At 45.8% G+C, this 25,401-nt stretch overlaps 1 protein-coding gene across 8 annotated transcripts in view; it reads left to right on the top strand.

Moving 5' to 3' along the window:
• ERICH1 (glutamate rich 1) overlaps nt 1–25,401 on the top strand; it is a 184,273-nt gene that overhangs the window by 135,110 nt on the left and 23,762 nt on the right. For 2 of the 8 annotated variants that reach the window (XM_090033190.1, XM_090033218.1), the window contains exon 6: nt 2,874–2,967. The exons of the other annotated variants lie outside the window; for them this stretch is intronic. In XM_090033190.1, the coding sequence (XP_089889316.1) occupies nt 2,874–2,947 (74 nt within the window). In that variant the 3' untranslated portion in view covers nt 2,948–2,967. Of the gene's footprint in view, nt 1–2,873; nt 2,968–25,401 lie in introns of those variants that run through there. 8 annotated transcript variants of the gene reach the window in all.

The following is a 25,401-nucleotide window of genomic DNA, read 5'->3' as shown; positions in this document are numbered from 1 at the left end:
ATTCTATCTATGGCCTTTCTTCTGTAGTGAGGAAACCTATCTGAGAAGAAAAGGTATATCCAGCATACCCAGAGTTATGTGGTATATTTTAGCTTCCTCCTTTACTCCAGAACTAAAGGGGGGTTGGGTAGAAAGAACCAACTTGAATATTTTCTGTATAAGTAATTGCCGCAAAGTTATAATTTAGTAAAAATATGGTGGAATATGGCCATTTTTCTAAGATACCTTTATTTTCTAGTTTTCAAGTAAAAATATTTCTTTGAGAAGTTTTGAAAGCGCATGCTGGACATTTTGCATTACGTAGTACTTTTGGAGTGTTGTTGTAGCCAGGATGGTCCAGGAAGTATACAAGCAGCAAGGGTTGTATATGACCAGCTATATAGTTGAGAGAGATGTTAGACAATCTTCCAGCCACAATGTTCCTTTTTTCCATTCTGCAATTTTCCATAGGCACAAACCAAAAGAAGCCTACAGGTTGACTATACAGAAGTGTCCAGTGGTAAAAACATCATGATCTCTCCAAGGAGTCTGGGAAATGGGGTAAAGCTTCTGTGAGGGTGTTTTGGAGAGGGGGACATGTGACTTTACAGTGCATTAGGCAAAAAATATACTGTAACTAATATAGGTCTTAAATGCTGCTTTTAGAATGAGGGATACCTGCTTATTGCCTGCCATTGTATTAAGAACACAGGAGATTCTCCAATAGAAAAATAATGCCATTATTTCCTGAAATATGAACTCATTCCGTTTCTATTTCTCAGCCCCGTTCTCTTATCTGTTAACATTTTCTCTTTGTTGGCAAGTATCAAGTCGAAAATAGACTCTTCTGCTGTTGCCTAGGAAATTATCACTCACTAAAGAGCTACTTTTAACTGGCTTTCTTTGGAAAGGTGTCCTCTATATATGCTTCCTTTCTGTGGGGGCGTATTTTTCAGACCAGGAGACGCAATACAGTTACTCTGCATCAACAGTATACAATCTGGATAAACACAGGCCTTACAGTTGTTCAAAGTAGTTGTTTTTGAAAAGTATTCAAAGAAAAGGAAATTAAATGGGAAAGCTGAAAGCTGCATCACAGTGACTTTATAGAGCAATCTTTAATGTGATGCTATGGTGATAAGTGGTGCAGAAATACCTATCATTAAAAATAAATTAAATAGAGCTAAATAGATCAGAATCTCAGTGTTAAGGCTGAAGCCATATTGTACATTCATGCAACTCTCCACACAGCACTTAGCGCAGTGGGGCCATGTAACAGGAAGCCAGAAAGCTCCTGATGCTTTAAGAGGAAAGAGTACCAGGCAGAGCTGAATCAGGGAGGACTGGCAGCTAGGAAACAAGCTACCTGCTAATGAAATGGCTGCCAGCAGACAAACCAGGGTGCAGGGCAGAGGGAAAGGCTAACTATGGGAAGATAACTCACTGTGGGGAGGGAGGCAGGGTATTAAAACGTACAGAAGTAAAAGTCAGCCCCGGCAGGGCAGTACAAGCCAGACAGAGCAGTAAAAGTAAGCCCAGAAACAAGGGGCTGCAGACAGATGAGTTCAGTTCTAGCAGGTAAAGCCAGCAGGTCATTAGACACAGGGGGGAAATTCCTGTGAGTGTCCACAGAGTCCCAGAAGGGGCAGAGCTTAGGAGACCAGAAGGGGCAGAGCTTAGGAGACTCTTAAAGCCTGTGCCTGAGAGCAGGTGATTGGTCTGAACCTGCTAGCTGCAGAGTGAGGAGCTCCTGCCCTGGGAGGCTCTGCTGCCTCCTAGAATGCCTGATAGTACTAAGACCATGAATGCTTGCTGCAAGGAGGTTAGCACCCAAGACAGTGGGAGGCTTGTCAGACTGCCAGTTGCCTTGAAGTTTTGTTAGAGCCTGAATGCTTATTCGTTTTGTTAGAGTTTTGCCAGTGTTTGGGGCTTGGGACTGTAGGGGTAGTTTGGAGGTCCCACTAGTAATCATGGGGCACGTAACTGCCTTGAGCCTTGCAAGGGGTTGCTCCATTGCCTGCAGCTTGGGGCCAGGGTGTCCACAGCCTGGGAGGGGCAGAGATAAGAGCCCAAATGGTCGACAAGGGGCTGTAGACCAGGAAGCCAGGCCCAATGCAGTGTGTCTAGGCCAAAGGTACCAGCCAAAGCAGTGGGGTGGAAACTGGGAAGCTAAGGCCCTAACAAGGGAGTGGAGGTCTGAAGTAGCCTGGTGATATGGGGTAAGGTGCCCAGATAAGTGTTAACACATGAAAAACATGAGAAATTCAGGACAGGATAAGCTAAAGGGAGACCCTGGGGCAGCCTTCCTTTCTAACTTATTATAGAGAACAACGTGAGACGGGCAAAAGCAAAAGGGAGGAACCTTAGAGATAGAATGGCTCAGGAGCCAAGTTGCCACCAGGGGCTGTAACAGCTGCCTCTGGGGTACCGGTTGTATTACAGGCCATCATTTTAGCTTGGACCTTCAATGTAGCTGTAATATAAACAATAATTCTCAGACATGCAGTCACTTTCCTCATTATAAAGGATGCTTAAGGAAATGGTGCAGATCACAGACAGTTGTAGACATACCTATGCCCTTCTGGCTATGCCTTTCTAATACATGTTTTAATGTTGTTGAATCAGGATAAATAATGATATTAGAGAATGCAGAGTCAGAATGAGCTCTAATACAAATTGTTAATATTGTAATTAGGAGAGACACCTGTTTATTCCAGGAATGATTTGGATTATAGTCTTCGGATTCATTCTGGTTTCTTGAGTAACAGTGTTTATTTTGTTTTTCTTAAATGCTAATGTCAAAGGGAAACAGATGTTCATATGACTATTTTTTCAACTTTCAAAAATAACCCAGAAATACTTCAATAGGAATTTGTTTTCTTTATATTTTTCAGAACATGCCAGGATAATCTCTTCTCTGTTTCACTACTGGATTACAGATATTCTTCCTGCAAAGAACCAGAAATAAAGCATGTGTGTGTAACCATCTGTGCAGAGTTAAATTGTAATATGTGAGCCCTTAGTTGGTCAACAAATGTTCAGAAATGCCAGGGTCAGTATGCACACTGTATACCAAGGTAAATAAGCTATTTTATATATCATTGACTAGTTCCAAAAGATAATCACTACAAGAAAAATACTTACAGTGTGATATTTGATTGGTAGGAAACATTTCAGGTGCATGTGCCAGCCAAATAATTTAATATAACATGATCCAGGGTGTAGCAGGATTGAGCCTCAGGGGTGGCTGTGATGCCCCCTGGTGGTCACACAGCTACTGCACTCATTCTGGCTCTCTGAGTCCCTTTCCTTCTCCCTTGTCTGCCATGCCTTAATGTAATGAGTTAATTTGTGGAAAAGGAGGCTACCCTTAGGCCCATGAGTGTGTCCTCTGAGCCAGCAAATCCTTCCAAGACCCCATGGGTCTCAAACCAACCTTCAGGTGTTAGGTCGGCCTTCTTTGTCTGTCCATGCTCCAGTGCACTAATCTCCTAAAGGACTCATTTCTTGGTCTCTGACCTTCCTTATAGCCATGCCCATGCCTCACAGGTGTTACTGCTAAGTCACTTTCCCTTGTTGAGCCCTCAGCCTGTCTGGCCTCTGTCCTTTTCACTCTCACTAGGCGTTTTACCCTAGGTCCATTGTGCCAATATATCAGCCCTTATGACTCCTGCTCTAGTCTGGGCCCTCAAGGCTGTAGGCCTCTGAACTTGGTCCCACTCCTCTAGGGCTCTAATTTTACTCTGACCCCCTGTTTCCACCTTGGTCTGGCATGGGGCTCTCTGGCCTTGCCTCTACCCTTTTCAGACACTGGAATCCCCAGCCCTGACTCTGACCTGCTCAGGCACTGGTCATTAGCTCCCCTGGCTTCAGACCACTACTATCACTTGGCTTTGGCCCTCTTGGCCACTGCCTGCTGGCCCCTGGCAGGGGCTGAGCTACAGTCACACTGGGACCTTCAACTTCCCCTGCTAGCCCCAGTCCAACCTGCTGGTATAAACTGCAACGAAAGAGTAAGCCCATTGGCTATAATATAAAACTATCCCTGGACTGGGTTCAAACTTAAACTCACTGGCTTCCCCTTACCTGGATTGTATTCCCCTTTAAGCCCTCAGCCTTACTGGTAATTCCAGGCAGCTCACCTGTCACCTAGATATTCCTCTGAAGCCTTCCTGAATCGGAGTTCTTTCCCCTGCTGCCTGCAGAGCCAGACTGATTGCCTGGGCTTAGGCTGCCTTAGTGAGTTGGCTCCCTCAGTGGTTTCTAATTAGAACATGATGGCTAGCTCTCAGAGCAGTTTGCAACTGCTGCTCTGGCTGCTTTAGCAGTGACCTTGTCATCCCTCCAGAGCTCTTCCCTATATTACTATTGCACTACAGCTAGCACTGCAATAGGCACCCTGCTGCTGTGCCCATAGCTGCCCTACAGCCCTATTGCAGAGCAGTTAGTTCTGCAATAGGCACTTATAGGCTATTAATCCCTGTTGGCTTGTTCTCCTGCCACCTGTAATGAGCAGCCTTCCCCACCTGGGGATCTTCCTGCTGCTGTTCCTCCCTTGAAGTACTTGGGATCCCCCAGCTCGGTGTTACACAGGGACTAAGGTGCACCTTAAATCTGCAGTTGGAGCCATGCGGACAGAATCATACAAATGCAGCATATGGAATTTATGTGAGATGACTAGTAGGTGCTGAAAGATCTTGACTTTAATATAGTTCTTAAGTTAAATGTTTGTTTGTAATTTCCTTATGGAAAGTGCAGTTTTTGACCTGCATTATTTACATAATATCATGGGTTTTTATATTTTAAATTAAAATCCAAATATCTTCGAAGTCCACACTGTTATTTACTAAAGATTTAAGTAGATGTATGACCACATCTGACCACATGCCGTTTCATAGTGAAGTTGGTTCCATTACAAAGGAAATCCAAAGGGAATCTTGATTGTCTGGAGACAATGGTTCTGGTCTTCCATTTACCATCCCCATGAAAACCCAACCAAATTCAGCCATTGTGTAAGCCTTTGAAAAATCACAAGTTGCACATGCTCACTGGAGACTTCTTTAGCAGCTAAATTCTCCGAAGATAATTTCTACTTCATACAGGACTTTCTATGCAGCTTTGGGGTGTCCTGGGTCTGGGCTCCTGCATGAAGAGCAGGACAATTCATTTGCTTTCAGTGACGTTCCTACTTGGAAGGAAACTGTGTGATCTAAATGCAGAGGAGACAAGAGATGGAATTGCAGTGTATAGAACTTTGGGGGTACAACTGAGACTGAAGGCTGGGAGCCTGGGACTGTCTAGGCAAAGAGATTGGAACTGGGATCAGATGTAAGACATAGGAATGGAAGCTAGTAGAAACTGGGGAAGTGGAAACTGGCTTTAGAGCTAAGAAGGGAAGGGAGACAGGATAAGCAAAAAAACTAGAGCTGGGTGGGAAGAGGAAACTGGCACAGGACTCGTAAGTGTAAAGGGAAAAGATTAAGATTTGCCATTTCCCCACTTCTCCCCCAAGCATAGGCTTTCTGATACTGTTTTTAAGTACATGCTTAGAATATTACTTTTTCTTCAGTCTCCCGCTTTACAGAATCAGCCTAGTGTAGGAAAAAACTAGGGTTATGTAGTGAAAATACTGTAGGTTCTCTGCCTCACTAGCTGTAGAAGTTGGAAGATGTACAATGAATGAGACAAGAGTTCAGACAAATATAGTATGGTCTTCTGGTTAAGACAATGTATGCTGCCCTCCAAAACTGGATTCTAATCCTGGCTCTGCCACACAGTTCCTCTGAGATAGAAGGACACACATTTCAGAGTGCACAGCTAATTGTATCTGTCTTGTTTTCTGGGGGATGACTTGACACCATGGAGTTTGAGGGTCCCGCCACATGTTTAAATTAAAGCTGAGCAGAAATCAGCTGTACAGCTGTTATACATTTTCAAGCATCAACTTTGTAGCTGGTTTGCTCTTTTTAATGCTGGATAGATGTTTTTATAGTGTAATTATTTACTTTTCACATGGGGCTGGTCTAAATTTATTATGCAAATAACCAGTTAATTGCCTAATATATGTAATATAGGGCAGGGGCCTGGGTTACAGAAATGTTGAATCCCTTTCAAATGAAGCTAAAGTCAGTGAAAGCTGCAGCTATAATATAGAAAATGATATAAAATGCTGAATATCCTGAGAAATTATATATTTGGTATATCAGACTGGACACCCAAAAGTAGTTGTTACTATTTAACTGAATTGCTCTGTACTTTAGATCCCCATCTGTGAAGAGGGATACTACATCTCTTCTCTGTAGCAATGAGTATCAAGAAAGCTCATGAGGAAATTAATAATTCTGCTTTCAGAGAGGAGTTTGAATAGCACGCTTCAAGTGAAGCATAGTGGCCACACACTGTACAACAAAGATAAAATGAAAATTTTAATAGCTTCTCAATAAGTGAGTATCATCTATCCTGTATAGTAAATAAATCAGGATCCAATGGAAAAATATTCTGTGAACACATTAAAATATCGTAGTATAATGCAGTTGCACAAGGAAGCCAGATTAAGTTTGTATAGCCAGCCTAAATTCTGGTGTTTCCAGCTTCAAAATGATTGGCTTTGCAAACTGAATGATGTCCTTTGAACATAGTTTTTGTGTGCAATTAGTGTACAAACTATTTATTGTTATTTACTGTTCCTAGTACATTGGTAGCATGGATAATAGCTGTTGCTACCCTGGTGCATTGGAAGGAATATGGGGTGCAGAAAGTCCCCACTCTTCAATGTTTACCAATAAGTGTCAGTTTTAATTTAGTACTTTGTACTTTGACAGGAGAAAAGAAGAGAACCCTAGAGAAACAACTAGGGTTGCTGGCAACACATACAAGCTCCCTGGTATGTTGGAACTGGATGGGGGCCTATGGTTCCTTTCAATTTATTAGCATCCCAGGATACCTGCTTCAGAATATTAAGGCTATAACAAGGCGCTCATCCCAGGGGCAGCGGCGATGCCCTCTGCTGGCCACTCAGCCCTTGCCTACTGTAACTCTCTTTGGGCACTCTCCCCTTCACTTTCCTGCCATGCCTTATGTTATTAACTTTAAGGAAAGGGAAGCTGCCTCAGAGCTTCCCAAGCCTGATCTTACACTGCTGACCACAGATGGTAGTGGTCATTGCCTTAAAAGTTAATTATGTGGCTCTGCCCTCCCCTTTACACCACACCCATGCATCAAGGAGGTTTCCTGTCCAATCAGTCCCCCTTGTTGGGCCCTCAGCCCACTTGGCCTCTTCCCCTTTTCTCTTGCTGAGCCTCTTAGCTCAAATCCATTGTGTTGGACCTGGCTCCCGGGCTCCAGCCTTAGTCTTACCCTATCAAACTTGGGTTCTCAGCTCTAGTTCTCACCCTTCTCAGGCACTGGTTCTACCCTTCTCAGGCTTTGGGTCCCTGGCCCTATCTTGGCCCATTTTAGGCACTGAGCCTGCTTCAACTCTTGCAGGGTCCTGTCTCTGCCCTTCCTGGGTGCTCAGCCCCTGACCCTGATCTCCACCCTGCTCTGGGCCCTCTGGCCCCAAGGTCTGCCCAGGTCTAGACCCTGGGCCCTCTGGGCCCCAAGCTCCACCCTGCTCTGGGCTTGCTCTCTCTCTCTCTCTCTCTCTCTCTGGGCCAGCTGGGACTTCCTTACTTATTTTAGTCCCTTCCACAACAACCCATAGACTATAAAAAAAAAAAAAGCCCTCTGGCTATAACACCAACTAACCCGCTCTGGGTCCAAATATAAACAGTAGCTACATGTCTGTACCATCAGGCTTCCCTTTATGCTGGATCCCATTCCTCTACAGAGCAGTAGTATTCTGTTTTCTTCCCTCAAGATGGCACTAGTGCCAGCTAGGGCGTATAGCTCTAGAGCTCCTTCCACTGCAGTCTCCAGGACTAGATTGCCTGCTTGGACTCAGGCACTGGGTTTATATGGCTGGAAGCCACACCCCATTTGGTCATGTGACTTCCTGAGCTGCCACAGGTGTTGCCTGAGTAGGCTTGCTGACTAGCCTCCAGTGCAACTTACTTCTGCTGGTCTGGCTGCTGCAGTGGGGCCTGTGCTTCCCAAGAAGGGTTCAGACCTGTTGGATGATTGCAGAGTACCCAGATCTGCCTCTTCCAGCTGGCTATTTTCCTTGTAGCCAGCTCTGCCTGCTACTGTCCTCTTCTCAAGTAACAGAAGCCTTCTGGCTCTCTGTTACAACTTAGAGATCCAGAATATTGATTTAGGGGAGAAGTTGTGGTTTATAAAAGAAATGGAATCATCCCAAATTTACAGACTTTTCTTTTCTAAAACCAGATGTAAAAATGATGACTAAATTATGGGTGAACAGTGATCCATTGTGGCAGCACATCTTCGAGTGTTTGGCACTTTAAGGGCTGAGTCAGGCAGCCAGCAGGTGCCTGATTGCAGCAGACATTTTAGAACACAGCTATATAAAGACATTAGTTGGCTGCTGGCAGCAGGTAGAGGCATTGTCTGGCTGAACTGCAGTATGGAACATCTAGCAGGTAAGAGCAGGCAGCTCTTGGTGCTGGGCATGACCTAAAACTGCACCCTGCTGGGAAAGTGTGGCCTGGTGGGGCTTCTAGTGGCATGGGAGCCCCCAGGAAATACCAGGCCAGTTACCTCCCTGGTGAAAGATTCATAGAAGTAGGGTCAGAAGGGACCTTGTAGATCTTCTGGGCAGGAGAGAAAAGTGGGCTGAAATGACCCCAGCCAGGTAGACATCAAGCCTCCTCATAAAGACCCCCAGGGTAGGAGCCATCACCACTTCCCTTGGAAGTTGGTTCCAGATCCTAGCCACCCTGACTGTGAAATAGTGCCTTTGGATGTCTAGTCTAAACCTACTCTCTAACAACTTGTGGCTGTTATTCCTTGTTACTCCAGGGGGCGCTCGGAGGAACAAGGTCTCTCCCAAACCCTGCTGGTCCCCCCTAATGAGTTTATAGATAGCCACCAGGACCCTCCTCAACCTTCTCTTGCAAAGGCTGAATAGGTTAAGGTCCCGTAGCCTCTTTTCATAGGGTCTGCCCTACTGTCCCTGGATCATGCGGGTGGTCCTCCTTTTTACCCTCTCAGTGCTGTCCACATCCCTCCTGAAGTGCGGGGCCCAGAACTGGACACAGTACTCTAGGTGTGGGGGAGGAGGATCACCTCCTTGGCCCTGCTTGAGACGCATCTGTGAATGCATGACAAGGTACGGTTAGCCCTACCAACTGTGACCTCACACTGCCGGCCCACGTTCATCTTGGAGTCAATAACGACTGCAAGATCTCTTTCTGCCACTGTGCTCTTGAGGAAGGAGTTTTCCAGCTAATAAGTGTGCTGCTGGTTCCTACTGCCCAAGTGCAGCACCCTGCACTTGAAACCCATCCTATTTGTGTTAGCCCACCTCTGTAACCTGTCCAGGTCCTGCTGTAATCTGTTCTTCCCTACTAGCATGCCCACCTCACCCCAAATGTTGGTGTCATCAGTGAATTTGAACAGGCTGCTTTTGACCTCGTCGTCCAAGTCACTAATAAAGAAATTGAACAGTGCGGCCCCAAGGACTGAGCCCTGTGGGACTCCACTGCCCAGTTCCCTCCAGGTCGAAAATGACCCGTCCACCACTACCCTCTGAGTACAACCCTTCAACCAATTTGCAATCCATCTGACTGTGTAGGCATCAATGCAACAGTCACCTAGTTTTTTTAATGAGAATGGGGTTGGAGACCGTGTCAAAGGCCTTGCTGAAGTCCAGAAAGACTACATCCACCGCGACACCTGCATCCAATGCTTTTGTGACCTGATCGTAGAAGGCAATCTGATAAGACCTGCCCCTAATGAAACCATTCTGGTTGCCCATGAGCATCATCCCTGATGCTGGCCCATCACAGATGTGCTCCTTGATAACCTTCTGAAAGAGTTTCCCCAGGACTGAAGTTAGACTAACAGGCCTATACTTGCCTGGGTCCCCCCCTTCCCTTTTTTAAAAATGGGGACCACGTTGGCTTTCTTCCAGTCATCTGGCACCTGGCCAGAGCACCACGAGTGCTCATAAAGCCATGCCAGGAGCCCTGCAATAACCCCTGCCCTCAACACCCTGGGGTGGAGAGCATCTGGACCTGCTGATTTGAATACATCCAGCCTCTCCAGAAGCTCTCTAACCTGGTCCTCCCTGACCTTAGGCCTGGCAGCATTTCTCCTGAGTCCGTCTTGAATCTCGGTAGGGGAGTCCCAGTCCCTGCACAAGAAAATGGAGGCAAAGCATTTGTTAAAGAGGTCTGCTTTCTCCTCTGGTGCAACCACCAGATTGCCAAGCATATCCTGCAGGAGCCCCACATTACCCGGTGCCTTCTTCATTCTCCCTATATATTTAAAAAAGGAATTTTTATTATCTTTGATCCTTGACCCTAGCCCTAGCTCCGTATCTGCCTTAACTTTTCTAACAGCCCCCCTACAGACCCGAGCAGTGGAGGTATACTCCTGTTTGGAGATAGCCCCTCCTTTCCACCACGTGTATGCCTCCTTTTTGGCAATCAGGCATTCACGAATGCCCTTGGTGAGCCTGGGGAGCTTTTGGGCACTCTTGCCCTCTTTGCTTCTTGTTGAGATTGTCATCCCTTGGGCTCTGAGTATCATCTCCTTAAGGAATGACCACTCATCTTGGGCATTGAGTTCCCCTAGCCTCAAGGAACCCAGCACCTCTCCCACTAATCTCAACTCATTGAAGTTGGCTCTCTTAAAGTCTAGGGCTACTGCCTTGCTGCAGGCCTTTGACACCCTGCACTGGATGGTGAATTCATGGCCATGAGTGGGTAATCATGAGAGCTCTGGGAGTAATGGGGCCAGGTATACTCATGTGTAGTTGCCTGATCCCAGCAGAAATGTGAGATCCCGGAAATCCCAGAGGGGGTAGCATGGGGAGCGTAGTGTGAGACCCTGCACAGTGTAGGGCTGAATTGTGAGTAGGCCTGAATGGCTGTGTGTGTGAGGGCTGAACAGGGAGTAGGCCTGAGGGACAGTCCCAGGGATGTGCTGAGTAGGGCCAAACTGGAGTAAGCCTGAAGGCCAGCGCAAGGGCCAGCCCTGTTACAAGCTAGTTGGAAGTATGAGGAGGAGACCCCAAGGTGGGGTATGGTATAGAGTTGTTCGGTGAGAGGCTTTGGGCAGAATCAGCCGAGGGTTTGGCACAAGGCTGGTCCACAAAGACTAGAGGAACTGCAGGAATCTAAGGTGTGGACAGCATGCAAGTAGCAAAGCCTGATGGCCCAAGAGGGGTCGCTCATGAGGAGCAAGGGCAGTGGAATGTGGCCCAGTAATAGGCATTATACTAGAGGCCCCTGTGAGGGGACTGGGGGGGCGGTGGGGAGTGAATATGAGGATGAATGGAGCCCAGCTTTGGACTGGGTTTGTTCCGGTGTCAGACAAAGGAGTAATCCTAATCTGGATGCTATCTGTGAGGCATGGGCTATGGTGTAGGGGAGCCATGGGCTACAGTGTAGGAGAGCCATAGATAGTGGCCCCTGGCATCACGGCTGGGAATGGGCAGCCTCCCACATTATACAACCAGTTTATGGGAACAGCAAAGTCATGGCAGGCAAGACTATTTAGGCTACCCCATAGAAACAGGTGGGTGGGCCAGCATGAGACTCGGCCCTGAGCGTGTCTCCCATCACATCCATGTATTAGCCCCTTCACAAACTTTTTTACTGTAAAGATTCAATTTTGTAATTAATTAGCCTACTTTTGGGTGAATATAGCCAGTTTTTGTGTTTGGGGAAGGGTTAAACTAGAAAAGATGTCCAGGTAGGAAATGACTCTTAAGAGAGAGATTCAGTGGTGAAGGTCAGTGTTTGGTGAAATAGTGTTGTTTTTAAAAAATAGCCCTTATTTTAATATTTCTGTTTCAAAGTTTGGTCTCTTCCCTTACCACAAGAAGCTTTTGATCATGCACATAATGAGGGATCCTGGTTTTCTCTGTTTAAAAATCAGAAATTCTCTGATTAACACCACCCCCGACCCCTACCCCTGCAAGTTCTCTGGTTAAAACCCCCCAAATCCATGTTTTTCTGTGATTAGGATGAAATGCCATATATATATATATGTATATAAAAGGTATCAGTTGAACACAGTATCTTATTGACATATTTACAATTTTAAAGCAATTTGGAAGCCTGCCAGTGCCTCAAATCACTATAATAGTGATCAATATAATTCTAAATACCTAAAAATTTGGCACTTGATTTTTGGTTATTTATCATAGAAAATCAGAGCTCCCCCAGCCCCCTTCACTCACCAGGATGCAGGTCCAACTGCAGCTGTCCCTACCCCACTGCTTTGTGGTGCTGAGCAGCCCTGATATGCCAGTGCCCTGCCCATGCCACTGCCCCTCAGTCCGCACTCACAGCCCCCAACCCTGCTGGTGCCCATCACTTCCCACCTACAGTCCCCTGCCCTACCCCCCAGCCCTGCCAGAAGGGGCCCCCAGCTGCCTGAGTCTACAGCTCCCTGCCCCACCACTACAGTGCCCGAGTCCTGGATGCTGCCTGTGGGAGGTGGCAGCTACTGCAGCAGAGTAGAGCATGGAGCCCAGCTCCCACCCCCCATGAGTGGCATGGCCAGAGTGGAGCCTGTGGTGGGCAGATGCAGGCTGCCTGCTGCAGGCTTAGGGCTCCTCACCCTCCCAGCCTTTCCCTTGGGGCCTCCACAGCCCAGCAGGCAGGACCCTGCATGGCAGGGCAGAATGAGTCCAGGCCAGAATGCTTAGTGCCACCACTGGGAGCTCTATGTCACCATGGCAAAGTGCCCCCTGCCCACCTGGCAGCAGCAAGGAGCACAACTCCATTCCACCACTCCCGCTGCTGCCAGACAGTAATGGGGTGCTTTGCTATGGTGGTACAGGGCTCACAGCGGTGGCACCAAGATTCTCCATCCAGCCCAGTCTTCCCTGCTGTACCAGGTCTCACCACCTAGGCTGCAGAGGTCCCAGGAGGAGAGAAACAGGGAAGGGAACCCGAAACCAACGGGAAGGCCACCTCCACCCCATGCACAAATCTGGGGGGCCCCCCATGCCCACCCCAGGAGTGCACACAGGGAGCCACCACCCCCGCCTCCTGGATAAGCTGCCCACGGCTCTGTCCCACTCCCTGCCTGGGCCCTGTGGCCGCATAGTCGAACCCCGGGCCCCAAGCCCCACGTACTGCTGCAGCTGAGCAGCAGCCCCAGCCCCAACCCTGCCCAGCTCCGTCCTTCACTATGGAGGCTTCCATTCCCCCCTTTCTTCCCATCCCCCACCACCAGACTTACCTGCAGGGAGCTGCTCTGCAGGCTACCTGGCAACCATGTGCATGTGTACATGCACATGCACATGGCACCCCCTGCCTGATCACCCTTCTCCTCCTAGCCCCTTGCAGGCTGGAACTCTGCCAGGCTTTAAAGGGAAACCCACCATTTCCCAACCTTTTCTCCTTCAAAGGTGAAAATCCAAGTTTTACCATGTTTTTCCATGGCAAATGGAAAATCTGGACCTGTGCACATAACTCTTTTAAAGCAAGTCTGTTGCACCCATTTCCTTGCATCCCTTGGATGAGGACACACCTGCCTCTCGCAGTATCTCAAAGCCCTTTGAGATGCTGCAAGAGGCATGTGCAGGAACAAAAAAAACCATTCCCCATGCTGTATATTTGCAGTGTGTCAAAAAATACCCTGGGGAAAAAAATTGGGGCCATACCCTGAGGAAGCGGAGACTTGGGTTCTCCACTGAGCCACTCTGTCAGCCAGGCAGAGCATCTCTATGGCTGGCCCTTGTCCCGGTGCTGAAGCACACTTCTTACCTGTGCAGGGCAAGCAGTGTGCAGGCTTCAGGGACCTGGGGTCTGTGCCAGGTAAGGGTTGAGGGGGTAGAGGAGGGGGACAGGACCATGGGGGGACCTCCTGCCTGGTCCCGCCCCCACTCGCACCCCCAGCTGCCCCTTTCACTCCCCCAGCCCCCTGGTCCATTCCCCAGCCCCTGTGCATGGCAGGCAGCATGCCAGCCGCAGGGAGCTGGACCTGGGCTCCATTCTGGTAATTGGGGGTGTGGCTGGGCCAGATGGCCGGGCAGGGTCACACATGGCAGTAGTGCCGCACAAAGGCCAACTCTGCAGCCATAGCCCACTGGCAGCTAGCCCAGAAGGGCAGATGCCTCTACTGACTGTGCAGTCCCCATTCAGGTCTGGCAGGCGCACAGCCTTGGAGCCACATGCTGTCACAGGTGGCAGCAGGTTATAGTCAGGCAGCAGCCCCCACTGCCAGACTGCTGCAGTGGGTAGAGGGTGCAGGAAACTCTCAGGGCTGCTTCAACAGTCCGGCTGGCACAAGGTACTCCTTGTGTGTCCCCAGGTACCAGTTGGTCAGGCCCCAGAAGTTCCTGAGAATGAGTAGCCCCGAGCTGCTTGCCAGGGCAGCTTTTTGTATTGATACGGCCAGGACAGGGCAGCTTTTAATACTGCTGGGGCTTGCACAGGTGCTGACCTCAGGCTCTAGCTCCCCCAGCTGCAGATCCAGGATGAGCCAGGCAGGGTTATTTTGCCCCAAGTGGTACAACAAGCACCACACCAAAGTGCATATCCACTTGATGTTTTGAGGCATTGTGCCTGGTAGTATGAGTAGGTTGTTAATACAATTAAGAATATGTTAGACAAATGCATGTATAGGATGGTTTAGATGGGGTAAATCCTGCCTTGAGGAGGGGGTTGAAGTAAAAGACTTCTTGAGGTCCCTTTCATACACACCTATGATTCCAAGATTCTGTTTTAAGTTGCTGCACAAAGAACGCCAGATTCTAATATCCTTACCCGCAATGAATGCATACCTTGTGTGTAGTTTCACTGACTTCTGTGGGACGATTTAGAGTAGGATGCTTTATTATGCAAGGCAGTTTCTGCAGGTCTGGGTAATTCAGCAGTCTGAGATAATTTGTTTATTTGTTCTCTTGACTGTGATTTTGGTCTTGATCCCCTGTAATCAGAGCATTCATTTGTTCCATTTTCCTAACTTTCATTGACTGTGTCCCAGGAAGGGACATACAAAAGATAAAAGCAAGCATTTACCTACAGCAGGAGGTACAGCACAGCAGAGGCAGAAGGAAGATCCCGTGCTCATGCCATGGAGGAGAAAGGGGGAGAGAGAGGCAGGGGAAAAGGACCCCAGCTGGCCCAGGGAAGGTAGGAGACCTCCACCACAGGTCTCACAGAACCCGGTGAGCCGCTGAGAGCCAGGGACGGGAAGCTGTCAAGCAGCAGGGACCCTGGACCCAGACAAGGACCCAGGGATGCACCAGAGGCTCGGCAGGATCCCAGATGGGAGTGTTGGAGCGACCAGGGTGAGCGGTGAACCATGCCGGAGGGATGGACCCCAAGAGGAGCCCTGGGATGGTAACAATCGCGGCGGGTATCTCTGCCATTTTTGTCCAGGTCAGTGGTGGAGAGGGAAGAAATCCCAGGGACGACTGATGACAGGAAGAGCATCCCTGAGCTAGAACGGAGAAAGAAAAGGGTAGAAGTGTGGTGTAGTCATGCCAAGGAGCAGCCCTGAGTTTAGGGTTCCTTTGATAATTTGTCTTTGTTTCCCTGTGTGAAGGGGTTGAGGAGGGGATGGCCTTTTGAGTTTCCCTGAGTACTGGGGTCAAGGGGAGAGCCTTGGAGATTTTCTTTTCTGTTTCCCTGGGAGAAGGGCCTGGAGGGAAGAAGGAAGGTGGGGTAGGGACAGAGTGGAGAGAACAGGTCCCACGTTGGCAAGGAGCCATAGCGGGTGGCCAACAGAAGGGCGCAACTCCATAGGAGGGGCCGAGGCCAACGGGGAACAACGCACACGAGGTGGAGTGAAGCCGGGGTGCAGGGGTGGCAGAGCTCCGTGAACAACCACCGGGTGAACCATGGGCCACCGAGCAAACCAGACTACCAACCCCGTCCACTGAGGAACCAACGAGTCATGGCAGACGAGAGCGGGGAAGGCGAGTTGTGGAGGAGACACCTGTTCGGCCAAAGATGTGAGCCCAGAGAACGCTCAACGCCCACCACCCAGACGAAGGCTGCTTGAGAGCAGATACTCGAAGCCCGATGATCACAGACTGGCAGCTAGATTGATATAGTCTCTTTTTCCCCATTTAGCTTTGTACACATTAAAGCAGAATGAGGACATTTAAAAAATCTTGGGAATTTTATACTTTGGCAAAATTGACTTTTTTTCCTTAATGGCCATCAAATAGTGAAAATTCATTGACAGGATTAGGAAATGAGAAGTGCACTGGTCTGGGATAGGAAAGAATCACACAGGGAGCAAAATGTCTTATTTTCTGTTACTACACGTCAACTCCAGAAATTCCCAAATGTTTGCTGATTGCTCTGCAACAAAGTCATGATCAAAGTCATGATGCATAGTAGGGCTGTGCAAAATGGCACTGTTCTGTTCCAACTTCAGTTTCAGGGTCCGGACAGAACAGTGTTTTGTACTGAATAAAATTTTGAGTCGAAGCAGCCTCACTGTTTCAACTGTTTCGCCAGACTATGGGGCTGGGGAAAGGAACCTGAGTTGGGCTGACTCCCCAGATCACGCCAGATCAGCTGGGCTACCTCCCCGCCCATGCCGGACTTGCACCAGGAATGGAAAGTCAGCCCAGCTGGACTTTTGAAACGTTTCAACTGGCCTCATTTTGTTTCATGGCTATTTCAACAGTTTTTGTTTCATTTAAATTTTGCTGTTTCAACTTTGAAATGAGTCGAAACAAAACAGACATCGAAATTTTGCACAGCCCTAGTGCATAGTAACATGGATAGTGAACAGACCTATTGCTTTTACAATCATAAAATTAATTCTTAAAATGTGAATATTTCTTCTTTTTTGTCCTCCTTTTTATAGTCAGGTGTGTTAACATGGCACAAATTTCTTTGTACAAGTATCTTTTTCACTGTTATCATTTGTTGTGAATAACCTCATGTCAGGTGGGCAAAGTTCTAGCTAAAGAAAAACACAGGTGTATATAAACTAATTAAAACAGCTGAGAGTTGATGAAGGGCATTGTTGCTTCTCCATAATTATTTTATGGAGAATTTCGCAATGAGACTTTCATTAAGAAAATGTAAATGTACCATCTGAATTTTACTATTTTAAGAATTTCACTTCATTAATAGTCTAACCTTAGAAACTGAAATGAAATCCTCCCTCCAAAAGGTGTATTTGATACAAATAAGAAATGGGAAGAAGATTGCTCTCTCTCTTGCTGTCAGATTCCTGCATTTTACAGAGAAGTCAAGTAACCCAAAGAAAACAAATCTAAGAAACATTTAAAGGATAACTTTCAGGTCAGTACTATTTGATGTCTTTATAAATGGCCTGCTATAAAGGCTAAATCATACACTAATCATACTTGCTGCTGTTTTAGGGATTGTAAACCTGTGGAGAGTAAAGTAAAACTGCAGAAGATCTAGGAGAGTTTAGAAAATTGGGCCAGCGTGAGTCAAATAAAAATCACTGTTGACAAATGCAAGGGTATGAGAGTGTGTGCATCTCAGCATGTGAAATAATACCATCCTGCAATGTACAGTGGCAGAGAGCTGATTTGATAGCAGCCACACACAAGGTGATGTTGGGATTGATAAATGAAAGTACACAGCAGAGCAGTCTAGTTCTAAGATGATCAACTCCTATTTAATTAATTTTATTACATAGGGGGGTGAAAATACCATATTTACTCGTCAAAAATAAGATGAGGTTTTTCCCCCAGTCAGCATGGGGAAAAAAGCACCTGGCGTTATATTCTTATGCCAGCAAACCACCCCAACCTCCCCTTAAATACATTTTCTATCAATAAAGTGCTGCTAGAAGTAGCATGTGTTCAATCATAGAAACCAGAAAGCAGATTTAATGAAGCCCAGGCTGAACATGCCCATAAAAAAAACACCTGGCCTACATTGGGCAAACACACCAGTGGGAACCTACCACATGTCTAGGTTAGTACAGCCTGTCTGAATAAAATATAGTGCTCATTGTGTTCATTCACCCTCAGCACCACCTTTTCTTTTTCCAAGTCATGGTAAACCAAATCATCAAATACATTTCAACTTCCTCTTCACTCCCACACCTGAGCAGTGCCTTCCTTTCCCATTTCCAATGGTTCCTTTTTCTTCACCAGCCCTAAATATCTAGGAAACATTACCAAACTTGTATGTAGCAGAGAGGCTCTCACTCCCTCTCTCAGCTTTTCTCATGTGATTAGTGTGGCCCTGGTCCCTTATGGGATAGAAATGGACCAGGTTGCCCTGCACCTCATCTGCATATAAATTTTTGGAGGGTCCCAAGACTCATGACAAGAATACCTGGTTCCAGTCATGAGTGGGAGGCTAGTTAGCATGTTGATCCTTTGCAGTGGGTATCTAGAGTACACACACATACTGAGCAGCATTGGGATGCGGGGTCACCGTGGCATGAAATACTGTTGACTGCTGGGTCCCAGCCCAATAAATAAAAAGTCATGAGTTTTTTTGACTCTGGACAAATACCATGCATAGTTTGTACGATGTAAATGTAGGTACAAAAATACTGCTTAAAAATGTGCATCTGTTATACCCGTCTTGAAACCTGCAGCAGTTTGCAACAAGTTCAAATGCATCAATTCTAGATTAACGTACCCATAGTAATTTTCATATATACAAGTTACTATAGGTATGTTTATTGCAAAGTCAGTGGGTTTTTTGGCCCCTTGAATTTCAAATTAACAAGGGAGGGAGTGCGGGGAGGGGGGTAGGTAGCTACTGCAGTGGTTCTGACTTTGGCTTGAGTCCAGGTCAGGACTAGAGTCAGATCCATAGCAGTCTCCTGTCCCCCTCTGCCGCTTCAACCCTCCCCACTGTCCCTTTCCCCCTGTCATGTTCAGGATTGTGCTCAGGGAAGAAATGGGGACCAAGCAGGGTCTGACAGTAAGAGGGGGCAAGAAATTTTCAAGCTGAAGAAGGCGGGGAGCCCCCGCTAATGGCAGTGGGGTAACCTGATTCCCCCACCCCCACCACTATTTTCCCTTCTGTGGCAGTGGGAAGGGGGACAAATTCAAGACAACCCTTTGATAATGAGATTCTACACCTGAAGAATTTTGACAATTGTTAACATTTTCCATATATTTCTATTAGTGGGGATTCACCTTATATTCAGGGTCATCTTAAATTCAAGTAAATGTGGTAACTGAGTTCCTCCTCCGTCCCCTTCCCACAAAGATTTCACCCTAATGCCTGTTCTGAGATTCGTATTCACCAAAATCTTGTCTATTCAGGCTGAAATTTTTAGGACTTGATCATTGCCCAGTTTTAACTAAATGTGAAGAGGAATTCACAACAGAAATAAAGAAATGTTTTAATCACGTGTTAAAAAAACTGTGATTTCTGTGTCACAGTTAATCATTGAGGATGGTGAAGTTCATGTTCATGGTCCAAGTATTAGAAATCAGGATAGAGGGCAGTGTCTTCCAGCAGTGGGCAGGAATGCCCCAGCTTGTGTCCAAGGCAGGCTTAAATTAGGACCCAGCCACCACCATTTCTCCCTGCGTACAGCCTGAGCAAAGCTTATGGCTGCCTGGCTGCCCAGCTGCAGCATTGCACAGGCAAAGCCTCCAACTGCCAAACACCGCCAAAGCCCCCTGCTGCAAAAGCTCCCACTCTGTGGGCTGGAACCAATGGCTCTGTGAGCTGGATGCAGCCCACAGGCCATAGCTTGCCAATCCCTGGATTAGATGGACCAGTTCAAGCCAGTAAGACAATTCCTAAATTCCTGTGCAGGTTGTAATTTTTTTGTGTTTTGGGGGAATTGGTGGGGAGAGGCGAGTAGTTGCATTGTATTTAATTTTAACAAAAAGAATGTAGCTGTTAGGAGAACAGTAGGAGGAATGCTGTCCCTATTAATGAAAGAAAACTCCTGAAACATTATTTGAACAGCTTTATATCCAACATAGCTGGATTATAAAAACTGAACATTTGAATAATGAAAGGCTGAATGGAGCAGAAAGTGCCTCTGATTGTTTTAGCTTTGTTTCTACCGAGTCATTAATATTTTGCATTGGGGTTCCTTGTTAATACTAGACAGTACAGAGGAGAAAATGCCAAACTTATGCCTCTTAAGAGCTGTTCAGCCCCTGAGTGTGCAGCGTAATGTGGAACTTGTAAAATAGGCAGAAAATGATGGTCCAGTAGCCTTGAACCGATTAGTTCCAAACTGTGAACTGGGTTATTGTCAGTTCTTTGCTTCAAAGTTTAAGAGAGGTGAGCTCTCTTGATATATATTTCTTTAAAACATAGGAAATTACATAAAGCCTGAACTGAATAAATATTGAGGATGAAGTATGGCATGTGGCTACACAGCATAATCAACAAGAGCAAAAAAAACTGCTTGCACAAGAACTGGCTGAAACCTTTTTTGTGAAAATTTTGTGCACTTCTTAGAAGCAGCCCCTGGCGCAGCACAGATGGGATGTCCATATGCCCTTTTCACACTTGTAATGTCTTATGTGTCATAAAAATAATCCATGAAAGTAACATAAAATTCACAGCAACTTATACCTCATTAAATATAACAACAAAGGGTCACAGTGAAAAATTGCTGACGTTCTTACATTAGGCTACCTCAGGTTATAGCTAAGCTCTGCAATTAATTGCTTCAGCCTTAAATTGTATCTAATGAGGGCTGTATTGCATATTTTAGCTTCATTGTTAGCCGTCTCATCTTCTGCATTGCACCTAAGGAATTCTGATTGAATTGGGAAAGTATGATATAGGTGCTTTTACATTTTTAATGTATTTTTTTCTCATAGAAGAAAATAAGCTGTCTAAGCCAATGCCTATCCTATGCTAGACCTCGATGAGAAAAATTGCTGAAAGTATAAAGAGTGATGGATTTTACAAGATGCTACTTACTTACCTAAAGTTATTGAAAAAATGTGTATATAATACGTATTTTAGAAACTGTGTGGGATTGTATGGTAAGGGAGATAATCAAGGGTCAGACTCAAGACCGTACATTGTAACCTTTAATCTGTTTCCTAAATCTTGTGTTAATTTTGCAACCTTAATCATCTCTAGTCATTTCTTCTATGGAATATATACTTCTTAACACCAAGTAAGTGACAATTCTTCTTACTAAAAACATATCATAACTGCAGCACTGCATCTACTTTCAAGCTTCATAATTATAGAAGAACACTGAGTGTCTAAATGGAGTCCAAAATAAAGGCTGTAAAATAAAGGATAAGAGGACATGAGGGAAAGGCTGAAGTAACTGTATGTGTTGATTATGCACAAAGTAAACACTCAAAGTATGCGATTATGATCCATAAAAATATACTGCTTCTTTGATTATCTAATTTCATGGCACTAAATTCATAAAAGGAATAAACTCAAGTTTGATATTAAGAAAAAAAGTTTCTACATTGAGAACACTCGGACAATTAAATTAACTAGAAGGAAAAATGTTGAGTCACCATAAGTAGAGGAAGAAAATCAGATTTAGCACTTAGAGAAGCAAAGCACATGAACTCCAGGATGCACACTAGGATTAGATTTGATGAACTATTCAGACCTTTCTAGTCCTAGACACTGTGAACCAAGTTTGTGGACTAAATCTTTACATAGACAAGCATCCAAAAATGTTGGGGGAGGCGGTGAACTCAAGTAACTTTGAAAATGGGCCAGAGTAAAGCATGTTTGATAGCAACATTTTCTGTATGAAACAGGGTTGTTGGGTGTAGCCATGTTGGTCTAAGGACCTAAGCAGACAGGGTTCTTTGGGTAGATGTGATATCTTTGGTCTAATAAAAGATATCATATCTACCCAAAGAACCTTGTCTTTCTTTATGAAACAGCACACTTTACAAAATGAAGTCTGTTCAATAGACTTTGATGTTAGGAAGCCCAGCATTAGATATTATATTCCCTAGTATATGACGTGTCACCTGTTTGGAACCTAAGGCATTGAACTGGAAAAAAACAGAGAGTGAACTTCATGACACCCTCTTCTCTTTGCACAATTTTTCCATGTTGCCCACTCATGCTTGAGAGGAGCTCCCTGTAGAAACTGCAAAGCTATCTCTTGTTCCTTCTTTAAGACTCATTTTGCCAGAAAGCCCACCAAGAGTTTGGTAATGGTGCTAAGATCACAGCCTTTCATGTTGGCCAGTATTGTCTCCTGGTTTCCATCTCTTGATTCCTCTACCTTTTTCTCTGTAAGTATCTGGGTTTTTTTCTCTTGTCTTAGGCTAAAAACAAATACCTACACACACGAAAGGTAGATGCATGCATTTGTGTTACAGCATCAGTTGACCCGGTTCATCAGGTGACAGAGATGTTACCTGTTTCCCGTCAGCATTGGGCCCATGCTGTTTCAGGAGCTGAATTCTGTGGGATAGCTGCAAACAGGAGAACCATAGGTTTCCTGTTTGCGGACTCTCACCACATGCATCTCCTGGCAGGGGATTCCTTGGGCGCACATATAGTGCTGCCCTACTTCAGCTTGGGGTACAGCAGTGTGATGCATGTGGCTGAGGGATTCCTGGGGCACATATCTGCAAATGGGAAACCTGGACAGGTGCGCCTGGGGATTCAGGGACCTGATTCCATATATCCTAGGAATAAGAATTCCCAGGGTGCACAGGAAGGCACCCGCTTGGGCCAGCTGGAAAGTAGAGGCGGCTCCAAGCTACCTATGCTCATCAACCATAAAATGGCCAAGTGGGTATAAACTTGTCCACTGCAAACAGCACAAATTTCTACCATCTATTGTTGCTGGCACAATTTTGTGCATTTGTGGCATGACAAGGGGCATGGACATCTGTTTGCTTGGCCTTTGCGCCACCATAAAAGCTTTTATGGTGACACAAAGATGATTTCTGTTACTAACCTCAGACTGTAAGCCCTTAGAGGCCAGGCCCAGCATTTTATTCTGTTCTCATATACTACTTAGTCCAGTGGAGCCCTGGTCCATGTTTGGGCTTCCTATGTGCTAGGGAAGGACAACAATAAATAAATAGATAGGCATATGCCAGAACATTATGTAATCTTGGTTGTTGATTGGTTACACTAATGATTTTATTACAAACAAACAAACAAACAATTACTGAACAAAAGAATCGGATACTTCCTGATAGAAATCAGCCCCCGAGCTGCATGTTTCTGTGGGACAGAGAGGCACAATCCCTTGCCACACTTCAAGCCCAGGGGAGAAGCATTTTCACTGCACCATCTTTTAGGATGATACAGCATTCTCTCTCTCTCTCCAGCATATTGACAAGCTCTTCTGATCAAGGAAGAGGCCATGTCCTTTTTGGATAATTGGTATCTTAGAGGGAGCCAAAGGGGAGTCATCTCTGTTCTTTGGACACTGCAAAGAATGTGGGTATGCGTAGTCCTTGCCCGGAAGATGTAAGAAGCAGTTCCTTCTGCTCTTCCCCTCAATTTTCTTAGTGCCTGCCCAGTGCATGAGTGCATGTCTCAGCTCAACCATTTATCACACAGCTGCCATAAAAAGACCACTGTTTGATTTATTCCTTCTCTCAGTAACAGTAATGAAGCGGAAGAGAATACAAATGCACGCACAGGAAGTAGCCGTGACTAGGAATATCAGACTGTACATAGTTACTTAGTTTTAGAGAGAATCAAGGAAAGAATATATAATTGAATAATGGGGGTTTTCACAAATCTACATGGACATAATGATAGCTGTTTGATCTATATCTAAGTAGGTTGGGAATTTAAAATGAAGGGCATGTTCAAATCCAATTGTAATTCAGGAAAAGCATCCTGACTTATTAGCATTACTATAGTGCTAAATTCTATTTACATTGCTAAACAGTTTAAAATACTTGACACGTTATTCAATTAAATGTGAGATTGCTAACTGACAGACCAAAGTGCATCGATCTTTTCCAGCCACATTAAGCTAAATAAATGACACAGTGTTTCATTATCTGGTGTGCTTAACCCTTTCATTTTAAACCAATCATCCATTTTAAAATTAACATGAAAAAAAATTTAAATAACCTTAAACTTGTAAAATAGTAGATATTTCAAAGCAGACACCTCTGTGTGGCTTCTTATACATTCTTACTACTAGATGTTTCATAACTGTGCTATATGTCACAGATAGCAAAAGTCATGCAGAAACAAAATCCCACTTCATATTCATTCAGTAGGTTCATTAATTCAGAGTTAAGGGCAGAAAAGAACATTCAGCCTGTTTTTTGACCTCCTATATATCATAGGCCATTCCATTTCATCCCTGCTATCATATTATTGAGCTGCGAACTGGGTTTTGATAAGGCATATCTTCCAAAAAGACACCTAGGTCCAGACTTAGATAAGTCACCTTTAGGCAGCTAAGCAGAATTCTCTTTTACTTAGCATATGACCAAGGTGCAGCTTGCAGCCAACTCTGTGTTACCAAACTATTGTGTAGGAGCAATTCTATAGTGATTTTGTAGAAGCAATTACACGCTCTATGCCATCTGGGTTAGCCAATCAGAGCTGCCATATGCACTGCTGTTATTTGTTGATTGGCAATCAGTATGCTCTGCGGGCTCCCTTAGTCTGTCTGGCAACAGATTACAACAGTGCATAGGGTAGCCCTGATTGGCTAACCTAGATGGCTCACGGCAGCCTGTATTGTTAGCATATACAGACATTCGCTCTCCCAGAAGAAACTCACCTGGAAGTGTTTTACCCCTACTTGTACCCTGGTTATTCTTCTCTTGGAGTGGTCATTTTTACTCATTGCACTTTTGGGGCCCATCGACACCTGTGCTTTACTGTGCATTAAACTAATCTAATGAACAGGAAAGTGTCGCCATCTCCACGTGCACAGCAATTACCGCTCAGTAAACTGACATAAAGTGCCACTTGCTATTACCAACAGATACAGGTACTAGCCAATGGTGCTTTACAATAATGCATCTGAATACATGCGTAGATGCTGATCTAGAAGTAAATTGCTCCTATTCAGCCCAGGCATCAGGGGGCCACAACTCCTGCTCAGCTTAACCATCAGCTCCAGGGCAGAGGTGAAAAATTATTTCATCTGGAGGGCTGCTTAACAAGTTATGGCCCTCAACAGTTCACCAAATGGGAAGCCCCGCCTCGGACAGGTGCCCTACTGCCTGATTTGTTCCCCCCTAACCACCTTAGACCCAGCTGTAGACCTGTCTGCCCTCCAACCTGGCTAGGGCACACCCCAGGTGCAGGAGGGGGATTTGTGTGCCAGAACCACCCCCTGGACACTAGAGTTCAAGAGGTGGAATGGAGGGTGAAGGAGGGAACACTGCATCCTGGGATCCAGGAGGACTGCAACTTGGCTCATCTGTCAGGAGTGACCACAGATTAACAGAACGTGAGCTGGGTAATATGG

This window comes from Crocodylus siamensis, chromosome 1, assembly GCF_052110815.1.
Source record: "Crocodylus siamensis isolate JL-2025a chromosome 1, ASM5211081v1, whole genome shotgun sequence".
NCBI lineage: Eukaryota > Metazoa > Chordata > Crocodylia > Crocodylidae > Crocodylus > Crocodylus siamensis.
This window is presented reverse-complemented; position numbering and strand designations above follow the sequence as displayed.